This window comes from Aquarana catesbeiana, linkage group LG01, assembly GCF_042186555.1.
Source record: "Aquarana catesbeiana isolate 2022-GZ linkage group LG01, ASM4218655v1, whole genome shotgun sequence".
Taxonomy (NCBI): Eukaryota; Metazoa; Chordata; class Amphibia; order Anura; family Ranidae; genus Aquarana; species Aquarana catesbeiana.
Genome location: NC_133324.1, coordinates 476,148,618 through 476,161,202, shown reverse-complemented (window position 1 = coordinate 476,161,202; position 12,585 = coordinate 476,148,618). Strand labels below are relative to the sequence as shown.

Below are 12,585 nucleotides of genomic sequence, written 5' to 3'. Positions count from 1 at the left end.
TGAAATGATCCCTCCATAAAGAGTATCGGTCACCACCTATTACTGTCACAAGGGATGTTTACATTCCTTGTGACAGCAATAAAAGTGATCAATTTTTTTTTTTAAACACAATAAATATAAAAAAAAAATAAAAAAAAATGTTTTCTTCTTATTTATTTTAAGAGCCCCCGTCCCCGTGAGCAGCAAAGAAGACGCATACGGAAGTCATGCCCGCATATGTAAACGGTGTTCAAATCACACATGTGAGGTATCGCCGCGATTGTCAGAGCGAGAGCAATAATTCTAGCACTAGACCTCCTCTGTAACTCTAACCTGGTAACCGTAAAAAAATTTAAAGTGTCGCCTATGGAGATTTTTAGGTACTGTAGTTTGTCGCCATTCCAAGAGTGCGTGCAATTATAAAGCGTGACATGTTTGGTATCTATTTACTCGGCGTAACATCATCTTTCGCATTATACAAAAAAATTGGGGTAACTTTACTGTTTGTTTTTTTTTAAATTCATGAAAGTGTACCTTTTTCCAAAAAAGTTGCATTTAAAACACCGCTGCACAAATACCGTGTGACATAAAATATTTCAACAATTGCCATTTTATTCTCTAGATTCTCTGCTAAAAAAAAAAAATATATAAATGTTTGGGGGGCTCCAAGTAATTTTCTAGCAAAAAATACGGATTTTAACTTGTAAACACCAAATTTCAAAAATAGGCTTAGTCATGAAATGTTAAAATACACACTAAGGGGACTGTATCATAACTGGAACAGCTGTGCATGGCAATTAGCTATCATCTTTCATTTCCGGCTTACATGAACAAGCTGAAGGTGATAAGTTGGCCAGTAGCTCCAGTATATTTACGATTTTATACACATTTTTTCTTCATGGGGGTCTGAATCTGGACAATAGTGACCTGATCAAGGCACCCTATGCAGCAACAGATCACTTCCAACAGTAATCAACTGTTGGCTGCACTTAGCTAGCAATAGATAACTATAGTAATGATCTACTGCTGCACAGAGAAGCTGGACAGAGTTGCAGCAGCTCTGCCCGAGACTCTGTACTAGGTGAAGTGCTGTCATGTCACTCATATCATCACATCCTTTACAGTGGAAACACAATGTAGAAAGATTGTGTTTACAGTAATCCACCATAGGTGCTGCTTTGGAGCCATTTGTAGCAAAACTGAAAGTTTTTTGATCATTTCAGATCCTGGGCTTATCGCTGAGTCCCAGCTGTTCACTGACTTCAGTGCTAGTGCTGGCAGGAGCCACGGAGTCTGGGCTCTATTTTAACATGGCACAGAGAGAAATTGGGATACACAGCAACTGCCCTTGCGCTGTTTTAAAGGGTGCCCAAAACTCAAGTAGTAAAAGAGTCACACTAAATTCTTTTCAAATTGCGAACGCAAATGACAAAGCATGAAGAGGAAGAAAGTCATATACAAACTAAAAAATAAAATTCTTGATTGCATATTTACCCAGTTGTGCTTGGTTTGAATCTGCCATTTGCACCAATGCATTTTCCTTTTTGTTAAATAGTATTTTCACACGGTGGACATCTCCATAGACCCCTAAAAAAAAAGATGGAAACCGCTTATAAATAAAAAAAAAAAAAGTTTGTTTAGCATTGGTTACAGAAACAGTACATCATTGCATAGGTCCAAAATATAAAGTGTTTTAGACATTTCACTTTTTTACTTTGCACTTAGTACCAATTTAAGTTTACAGCATTATGTACAAAATTTAAAATATGCTAAATATAGTGTAAGGAAGCTTAAAAATTGCACTGACTCTGGCTTCCTTCTCTGAAAAGTGAAAACAATTATTACCTCCACAATCCTTAGACTTTCACATTTAACCCAGGAGAATTAAAAAAGTGGTAATGGTTTACATAAAATGTTCACCCCCCCTTTAAAATTAAAAAGATGTTATAATTGCCTGCTCTGTGCAAAGATTTTGCACACACCTCCTTGGAGGTTCTCTGCTGCTGCTGTCTGCTGAGGGTGTCAACTCAGCAAGCGCATGGCTAAGAGGGCACCCATGAGGGCACAATCTGGTTTGTGTCCATCCATAAACACAACATTGTTAAGCCCAGTCCCCTCTCACTCCTCACAATAGTTTGACTGAAAGATACAGGAGCCTATAGCTCGCTCTGCTCTCAGTGTCATTTGTGAGACCAGGAAGAGGGGAGAACAGTGCTGCAGCCAGGACAGTTCTGAATCGTGAAAGGAGGCAGGTAAGTATTTAGGGGGGGGGGGGGGGGGGGGGGGGGGGGGGAGTAGTGGAGAGTATTTTTTTTACTTTACTGCAGAGAATGTATTAGACTTTAGAACCACTTTAACCACTTCACAACCAGGTACTTTCATCCCCTTCCTGCCCGGACCAATTTCCAGCTTTTAGCACAGTCACACTTTGAAAGACAATTGCGCGGCCTTGCAACACTATACCCAAATCAATTTTTTTTTTTCCACACAAATCGAGCTTTCTTCCAGTGCTTTTTAACGGCTTCAGCCCCGGAAGATTTTACCCCCTCCTGACCAGAGCGTTTTTTGCGATTCGGCACTGCGTCGCTTTAACTGACAATTGTGCTGTCGTGCAACGTGTCTCCCAAACAAAATTGACATCCTTTTTTCCCCACAAATAGAGCTTTCTTTTGGTGGTATTTGATCGCCTCTGCGATTTTTATTTTTTGCGCTATAAACAAAATAAGAGCGACAATTTTGAAAAAAAAAAACGCATTATTTTTTTACATTTTGCTATAATAAATATCCCCCAAAAATATATAAAAAAAAACATTTTTTTCCTCAGTTTAGGCCGATACGTATTCTTCTACATATTTTTGGTAAAAAAAAAAATGCAATAAGCATTTGATTGGTTTGTGCAAAAGTTATAGCGTTTACAAAATAGGGGATATTTTTATGGCATTTTTATTAATTTTTTTTTACTAGTAATGGCGGCGATCAGTGATTTTTATTGTGACTGCGACGTTATGGCGGATATTTTTGACACATTTTTGGGACCATTGTCATTTATACAGCAATCAGTGCTATACAAATGCACCGATTCCTGTGTAAATGACACTGGCAGTGAAGGGGTTAACCACTAGGGGGTGGGGAGGGGTTAAGTATGTCCTAGGGGAGTAATTACTAACTGTAGGGGGATGGGCTAGCAGTGTGATTACTCTGATCACTACTCCCGATGACAAGGAGCTGTGATCAGTGACACTTGTCACTAGGCAGAACGGGGAGATGCTGTTTACATCAGCATCTCCCCGTTCGTCCTCTCCGTGAGGCAATCGCGGGTATCCCCGCGGCGATCGAGTCCGCGGGACCCGCGACCCGACTCACGGAGCTCCCGGCCGGCGCGCATGCAATAGCATGGCGGGGAATTCAAATGGACGTACCTGTAAGTCCATTTGCCCAGCCGTGCCATTCTGCCGACGTACATCGGCGTGCGCCGGTCGGGAAGGGGTTAATCACCACTGGGTTTTTTTTTTTTTAACTAAATAAATGTAAAGAACAAAAAAAAAAAAAAAATGATCTTTCTTCATTGATTTAGGCCAAAATGTATACAATTGTATATACAGTGGATATAAAAAGTTTACGCACCACTGTTAAAATGTCAGGTTTCTGTGATGTGAAAAAATGAGACAAAGATAAATATTTCAGAACTTTTCCCACCTTTAATGTGACCTATAAACTGTACAACTCAGGTGAACGAACTGAAATCTTTTAGGTGGAGGAAAGTAAAAATATGTGGTTGCATAAGTGTGCACACCCTTAAACTAATACTTTGTTGAAGCGCCTTTTGATTTTATTACAGCACTCAGTCTTTTTGGGTATGAGTTATGACACATCTTGACTTGGTAATATTTGCCCACTCTTTGCGAGGGCATCTCCTGTGCACAGCCCTTTTCAGGTCATCCCACAGATTTTCAAATCGGATTCAGGTCTGGGCTTTGGCAGGGCCATTCAAAAACTTTAATCTTCTTCTGGTGAAGCCATTCCTTTCTTGATTTGGATGTATGCTTTGGGTCGTTATGCTAAAAGATGAAGTTCCTCTTCAGGTTCAGCTTTCTAGCGGAAGCCTGAAGGTTTTGTGCCAATATTGACTGGTATTTGGAACTGTTCATAATTCCCTCTACCTTGATTAAGGCCCCTGTTCCAGCTGAAGAAAAACAGTCCCAAAGCATGATGCTGCCACCACCATGCTTCACTGTGGGTATGGTGTTCTTTTGGTGATGTGCAGGCTTATATCGCCAAACACATCTTTTTGAATTATGGCTAAAAAGTTCAACCCTGGTTTCATCAGCCCATAACACATTTTCCCAGGGAGACTTCAGATGTGTTTTTGCAAAATTTAGCCTGGGCTTGGATGTTTTTCTTTGTCTTGCCACTCTACCTCATAGTCCAGACATATGAAGAATACAGGAGATTGTTGTCACATGTACCACACAGCCAGTACCTGCCACATTCCTGCAGCTCCTTTAACGTTGCTGTAGGCCTCTTGGCAGCCTCCCTGGCCAGTTTCTTCTTGTCTTTTCATCAGTTTTGGAGGGACGTCTAGTTCTTGGTAATGTCATTGTTGTCACATATTTTCTCCACTTGATGATGACAGTCTTCATTGTGTTCCATGGTATATCTAATGTCTTGGAAATTTTTGTTGTACAATTCTCCTGACTGATACCTTTTAACATCCCTCTGATGCTTTGGAAGCTCTCTGAGAACCATGGCTTTTGCTGTAGGATGCAACTAAGAAAATGTCAGGAAAGACCTACTAGAACAGCTGAACTTTATATGAGGTTAATCAGAGGCACTTTAAATGATGGCAGGTGTGTACCGACTCCTATTTAAGAGGAGGAGTTTGAATGTGATCGCTTAATTCTGAACGCAGCTACATCCCCAGTTATAAAAGGGTGTGCACACTTATGCAACCAGTGATACACAGTGATAATTATCTGTAAATGGCCACAGCTAATCACATGGTAAAGATGGGCTGGGATTGAGTGGGTGACAGTTTGAGCTGCAGCGTGTCCCATGAGTTGCGTGTAAGGCATGTTCCTGGGAGGATGTCATATGACGTCTACCCAGGGTAATAGGGCTCCCGCCTGGCCTATTGTACAATGATGGGGTGAATACTTGGATGAACCACCTTTGGCTACAAATGCTGCTGTGAGTCTACAGAGATTAAACATCTGTACATTCTTGACAAAATAGGATCCATTTCTTGAAGTCCATTAGGGGACACATGAAGTTTTCACCTTCAGGCATGCTGCCACTTACAGGACATTTGGACACTGGCATAAAAACAAAATAAAACTTTAATTAAATTTAGGCGAGCCCTAGATAACTACTTCCTACTACCAGCTTGCCTCCTTTTCTAACGCAAAGCAGAGCCAAAAGCACAGGGGTGAGACATGTGTCCCTCAATGGACTGCAAAAAAAGGATGCTCTTGTCTTGTCTTTTGAATGACATAGTTGGACTGCTTTTTGATGTCTCAAAGGTTAAATACTTGCTGAGGGGTGGGCAACACAGCAAACAAATGCTAACGGGCCTAAGAAAACGACTGAAAGCTATGGACTGCCTGCAGCTGCCTGAAGGACCTTATTCCCAAAGCTGGCATCAAATGAGGCCTCAACATCCATCTAGTACAACTTGTACAATGACAATCAGGCAGTTTTTTACAAATTCTGTGGCTTGATGCAAAAAAGCCCAGGAAGGACTCACAAATCAAGCAGCGTGCACCCTAACAGGAAATGGTGGAACCTAATGCATGAGATTATAAAGCAAAAAAATTGGTAGAACCCACGCCAGCCCGCGGCGAACCCGGATGAGTTCATACTCTGTCTCATGTCTGTTTTATCAGCTCTCTCATAAGTGGCGCATATGATTGTGCAATAAATAGTTTTTAACAGTACTTCACTATGAGATTTTATTTGTTTCTATCGAGCCTGGTGATCATTTTGGTCACCCCCCAAGATCCTTCACGTTTGTTGATCCTACTGAGGAGTCCCAGAGTTCCATCTATTAACACCAGATCACAGCGTGTTTGACCCCCAGAGTGCAAAGCTGAGGGTCCATTGTTTCTGGTGAGTGGGGATACAAGAGGGGAGTGAGGCACACGGCAGTCAATTTATATGAAGCCCTTCAGCACTTTCTACTTATTTGGAGCACTTTAGGACGTTGCAAGAGACTGCATTTCACTTTGACAATTCTAATTTGCTGTTGTCTATCAGATTATATCACAACTGCAAGTGCTATTAATCTTTTTGCTTGATTTTTGAGGTTTTAGCACTTTGTGGACAGCAGCTGCAGGTTTTGATCACATACAGTGGGGAAAAAAACTATTTAGTCAGCCACCAATTGTGCAAGTTCTCCCACTTAAAAAGATGAGAGAGGCCTGTAATTGTCATCATAGGTATACCTCAATTATGAGAGACAAAATGTGGAAACAAATCCAGACAATCACATTGTCTGATTTTTGAAAGAATTTATTTGCAAATTATGGTGGAAAATAAGTATTTGGTCACCTACAAATAAGCAAGATTTCTGGCTCCCACAGACCTGAATCTTCTTCCTTAAGAGGCTCCTCTGTCCTCCACTCATTACCTGTATTAATGGCAACTGTTTGAACTTATCAATATAAAAGACACCTGTCCACAACCTCAAACAGTCACACTCTAAACTCCACTATGGTGAAGACCAAAGAGCTGTCAAAGGACACCAGAAACAAAATTGTAGACCTGCACCAGGCTGGGAAGACTGAATCTGCAATAGGCAAGCAGCTTGGTGTGAAATAATCAACTGTGGGAGCAATAATTAGAAAGTGGAAGACATTGAAGACCACTGATAATCTTCCTCGATCTGGGGCTCCACGCAAAATCTCACCCGGTGGGGTCAAAATGATCACAAGAACGGTGAGCAAAAATCCCAGAACCACACGGGGGGACCTAGTGAATGACCTGCAGAGAGCTGGGACCAACGTAACAAAGGCTACCATCAGTAACACACTATGCTGCCAGGGACTCAGATCCTGCAGTGCCAGACGTGTTCCCCTGCTTAAGCCAGTACATGTACGGGCCCATCTGAGGTTTGCTAGAGAGCATTTGGATGATCCAGAAGAGGATTGGGAGAATGTCATATGGTCAGATGAAACCAAAGTAGAACTGTTTGGTAGAAACATAACTTGTCGTGTTTGGAGGAGAGAGAATGCCGAGTTGCAACCAAAGAACACCATACATACTGTGAAGCATGGGGGTGGCAACATCATGCTTTGGGGCTGTTTCTCTGCAAAGGGAACAGGAAGACTGATCCGTGTACATGAAAGAATGAATGGGGCCATGTATCGTGAGATTTTGAGTGCAAACCTCCTCCCATCAGCAAGGGCATTAAAGATGAAACGTGGCTAGGTCTTTCAGCATGACAATGATCCCAAACACACCGCCTGGGCAATGAAGGAGCGGCTTCGTAAGAAGCATTTCAAGGTCCTGGAGTGGCCTAGCCAGTCTCCAGATCTCAACCCCATAGAAAACCTTTTGGAGGGAGTTGAAAGTCCGTGTTGCCCAGCGACAGCCCCAAAACATCACTGCTCTAGAGGAGATCTGCATGGTGGAATGGGCCAACATACCAGCAACAGTGTGTGACAACCTTGTGAAGACTTACAAAAAATGTTTGACCTCTGTCATTGCCAACAAAGGATACATAACAAAGTATTGAGATGAACTTTTGATATTGACCAAATACTTATTTTCCACCATAATTTGCACATAAATTCTTTCAAAAATCAGACAATGTGATTGTCTGGATTAGTTTCCACATTTTGTCTTTTTATCTTTTTTGTCTGCAGAGCAGACCATGGGTGCAATGCCAGGCTCACGCACACTCAGTAAAGCTGTCCTGCTTGCACTTCCTGTACAGCAGAAAGTTACTGGAGAGCAGGAAGATCAATGATGAGAGCGCTCTTCAGAGCCTTTGCAAATCATTGAGAACTACAAGGCGTGTGTCGCAATGGAAGATTGGTACTTGTGGTTCATTCACAGAACTCTGACTATCAGAGAAGAGGGCAACAGCATTTCAGGCTGTAGACGCTGGATGCAGCAGCAAGCTCGCTAAAAGTAGCACCAAAGCACTTAGCATAGTGTGAGCTGCGGGCCCCCACTACAGCAAGACTGTACCCTCCTTTGTCTCTAGAATCAGACATGTTGCAATTGCATGGCAGTAATGCCCTCTAAGGTTCATGTTACAAAACAAGGAGTACCTGCCTTACCCCATACCCTGGGTCTTATGCTGCCTCACTGCCACGCGGTCACAATATGTCTGATTCTGGACACAGGGGGGACACCTGTAGCAAGTGAGGGTCAGAAAGCCAAAGATGACCAAAGTCACTGAAGGGGGACAGGAACAGTTTGGTGACTGAAGTGCCATGTGGCTCTATGCAAAGAAGGAGCAGCAGTGGGAATATGCTTTCTTAATGCTGTATCGTGGGAAAGAGGACACAACATGTGACATTACACTCAGATGATGTTAATGCTCAGCTCCACAGCGTTAAACCGTTTCTGCAGTGGAAATTGTCAGGAAACAAGGAATTTTAAAAGGCACCTAGTGAGTTATGTAATTTATGTACCACCCGGTGCTCAGTCCAACAAGTCCTTAGACACAGGAACAAGCTGGGGCAATGTTAGTGGTTCTGGACCTCTGCAGCTAACTTATCAGACTGAAGTCTATAAAGCCCCCTATGCAGAACCCAGTGCTCAAAGGTCACTTGCAGGCTATGTCCACAAGGTCCAATCCAGCGGTGTGCAGATGCGGCACTCGAAACACCAGGCTAATGGCAGCCATGCAGGATAGTGGTCAGCAGTGAGTCCAGTATAGCTGCAGTGTGGAAAAGTCTTGGTTCAAGAGTAAGAAATCTAATTATGCTAGCAAAATAGGTTAGTCTTTTACACAGTAGGGTTGAAGAAAACTGCAGGGCCCGATTCTGCCAGCGATTCCAAATGGGGCTTAAAAGGTTCCAAACAAACTTTTAAAATTCTAAAATTCTGTTAAGCATTTAGTTTAAAGGACTTGGTCTGACACTTGATTGTTTTTGCCATAGCTATGCATACAAGTCAATTTACTTACCAAACAAGATGAAGAGTGCATGAGGTGTAATAAGCTGTGGAAATAATTGCACAAAAATTAATAGGACATACAAATATAGAAATATGCAATACCCAAAGCCATATTAGGTTTCTTGTGTAAATAAAATATAAATACATAGCATCATATGAATGAATATTTACATGAAAAATCATTTCATCTATAGATGGAAACAAACATATGCAGAGAGCACAGAGGTTGTGTTCATATATTTAAAAAAAAAAAAAAAAAAAAATATGAATACTTACATCAGGATTTAGATTGCTGATTAAGAGAACAGAATGGCCAGGGATGGCAGTCATCCCTGGATATGCCATACGACCAGTGATTGCTGAAGTGGTAAGAGCAAGAGGGCCAAGAGCCCCATGTACACCTGAAACGGAAAGACCTGCAAAACAAAGCAGAAAAAATCAAAGGCTTGTCTGTAATGTCAGTTAAATGCAAACTCATGACATCAATATGCTTTCTTGGGTAAGTACCTAAACGCTGAATCAATCCCATTCACCCACAGCTTTAACCTTTTCACTGCCATGGACATACATTGTACGGACCTACAGAACTATTTCCAGCTGGCCAGGTTAGTACACTATGTTGGCTGTATTCCCCCTTCGGCTGTAAGCTCATGGTCACTTCAGTTCAGACCATGAAGTTATAGCAGAACAGTTCTGCAGTCAGCTGAATAAAAGAATAGCTGTGATTATCAGCTGAGCCCTCCTGACATTCCAAACTATTCCCTGCACCCCCCCTCCCCCCCCCCCGGATACCCTGGCACCCCTTCCCGCAGCACTGATATGGCAAACATGTCATGTTTACCAACCCCCTACCTTTCCTGAATGAACACAGCGAGCAATTGGTACTAAACAATACGGTGCTGATTCATCACTGAAGTATAGTAAACATTGCTAAGTATGCTTCAGTTTGTGAAAGAAGAAGCCTCTGTACAGAAAAGGTCCCTGTAAAAAGCTTACAATTCACAAATACTACCTAGACCAGGGGTCTCAAACTGGCAGCCCTCCAGCTCTTGCGAAAATACAAGTCCCATGAGGCATTGCAAGGATGACAGTTACAAGCATGACGGGACTTGTAGTTTCCCAAACAGAAATTTGAGACCCCAGACCTAGACCTGTTAGGAAAACAGTTAAGATTAGCATAATCGGAATGTTAAAAGAAACCTAGCACTTCACCTCACCTTTTCTAAACAAAGGGCCAGTTCACTAAGCTTTAGCCTTTGGGGGGCAGACTGTGGCCAGGGGGAGAAGACCATGCCCTGGCATCAGTAGCCAGGGAACAATGATGTTTCGACATAAATATGTCTAGAAGTGGCTGCTATTGGACACTTTCCCTCCACACAGGCTTGATCGAGTAGCTGCGGTACGTGACGTGAGCTGCTGGAGCAGGTCTGGCAAGAAAGGAGCAAGGAGCGATCCTTGGACTTGATATATGAGGGGACGCCTGAGATCACTTACTGTATGGCATCTTCCTACTGCCCTTGTACTGACACATGGAGTGGTGAGACTTACTGTTTTAAGTTTATGGGAGGAACAAGTCCACCCTTTTTTGTATTCCACTCCATGAATTACATATGCTGTGTTGATGGCCTGTAGTGTATGCCAGTATACCTCAAAAGCCTGCTGAAGATCTCTATGTCTGCTATTTGCTCTATGCTACTGGCTTGGCTGTTATTCTCATGCCTTTGCTATGCTGAGTGTTTACATGTGTGAGGAACTGCAAGACTGTCCTTGTGCCAGCAGCAGACACGCTATGATGATGCAGTCACACAGTTTGATACCCCGAGGCTTAGTAACATTAGATCTCACTTACACCAATTTCCTTTGGAAGGGGAAATTAGGTTTAATGGGGGCTCTATCATATAGAGGTTTACAGTGGAAATAGGGGCAGCTTTATGTTGGAATTATGTTCTATATATTCCAGAACTACTAGAGCAGTTTCCCTAAAAGGCCATACTTTTTCTGGACAGTTTTTGCCACTAAAATTATAGGCAGTATTTTGCTTGACCTTAGACTTTGGGGATATGACGGAGTAGACCGCTGGCTCTATTTAAATAGAGGGTAACCTCTTGATGTCTATTTAAGCCTATGGACTGGAGGGTAAGGTGTGTATGAGCAGCTGCTACCTAGTGTTCTGTGACATTGTAATTTTTTAATGGTGAATGGTGTTTTTTCTATAAGCAAATGTTTTGCAACTTTGCATTCCTATTCAATAAATGTTTTCCTTGGGACTTCTCTTAGTCATGGTGTTTTTTTCTGTATGGCCCTTTGGTTACATGGATCGCACCTTTAGATTTGGTTGAGTTGGTAGACACTTGACTGCATTTTGATAATATCTTTTAAGACAGTTCCTGGTTTTGTTTTGACTCATTATTATATGTTATAAACAATCACTCTTGTAGTAAGGCCCCTTTCACAATGGGGCGGGGGCTGCGTCGGCGGTAAAGCTCCGCTATTGTTAGCCGCGCTTTACCGTCGGTATTCGTCCGCTAGCGGGGCAGTTTTACCCCCCCCCCGCTAGCGGCCAAGAAAGGGTTAAAAACCACCGCAAATCGCCTCTGATTTCAATGGGCAGGAGTGGGGAAGGAGCGGTAAATACATCGCTCCTTTCCCGCTCCAAAGATGCTGCTGGCAGGACTTTTTTTCCCGTCCTGCCAGCGCACCGCTCCAGTGTGAAAGCCCTCGGGGCTTTCACACTGGATACAAAGCAGCGGCACTTTCGGGTCGGTTTGCAGGCGCTATTAACGCCCGCAAACCACCCCAGTGTGAAAGGGCCCTTACTGGGAGTTTAAAAAAAAAAAAAGCCCCTGGCTGATAGTCACAGTAAAAAACAATCTAGCATCTGTGGTCAGTGAAGTTTGAATAAGACCCCATCCTCTTAAGTGCCTTTCACTAGTACTGAATGAGAGGAATTGCGCACTATGGTTCATGCCAGTGGAAATAGTAACCCATAATCGGTGTCAGTGAGAGAAATTGTGCCCCATCGCTGAGGTCAGTTGAAGCCACAGTGCCCCATCCATGGTGTCAGTAGGAGAAATAGTACCCCATCACTGGTGTCAGCTGGAGCAATAATGTCCCATTGTTTGTCAGTGGAAGGAAGAGTGCCCTATCAATGATGGCGATAGGAAGAATTGTACCCATATTTGGTGTCAGTGGGAGAAATCGTGCCCCATCAATGGCTTCAATTAAAGGAATTGCGCCAAATCATCTTTGGTGACAGTGGAAAGAAGTGTCCCATGGTTGATGTCAGTGGAAGAAATATTGCCTCATTGTTGGTGTCAATGAGAGCTATTTAGACCACCTTTGTGTCAATGGCAGGAATTGTGCCCATCTTTGGTGTCAGTGGCAGGAATTGTGTTCATCTTTGGTGTCAGTTGGGAAAATAATGCCTCATCAATAAAGTCAGAGGGAAGAAATAATGCTCAATTGTTGGGGTCATTGGGA

The 12,585-nt window shown here is 42.7% G+C and overlaps 1 protein-coding gene across 5 annotated transcripts in view; it reads right to left on the bottom strand.

The window, feature by feature from the left end:
- The window catches only part of PTBP3 (polypyrimidine tract binding protein 3), a 256,357-nt gene that overhangs the window by 15,591 nt on the left and 228,181 nt on the right, over nucleotides 1-12,585 (bottom strand). For all 5 annotated transcript variants that reach the window (XM_073591458.1, XM_073591444.1, XM_073591448.1 and 2 more), the window contains 3 exons: nucleotides 9,382-9,521; nucleotides 9,116-9,149; nucleotides 1,474-1,566 (listed from right to left, as the gene is read on the bottom strand). In XM_073591458.1, coding sequence (XP_073447559.1) covers nucleotides 1,474-1,566; nucleotides 9,116-9,149; nucleotides 9,382-9,521 — 267 coding nt within the window. The remainder of the gene's footprint in view (nucleotides 1-1,473; nucleotides 1,567-9,115; nucleotides 9,150-9,381; nucleotides 9,522-12,585) is intronic.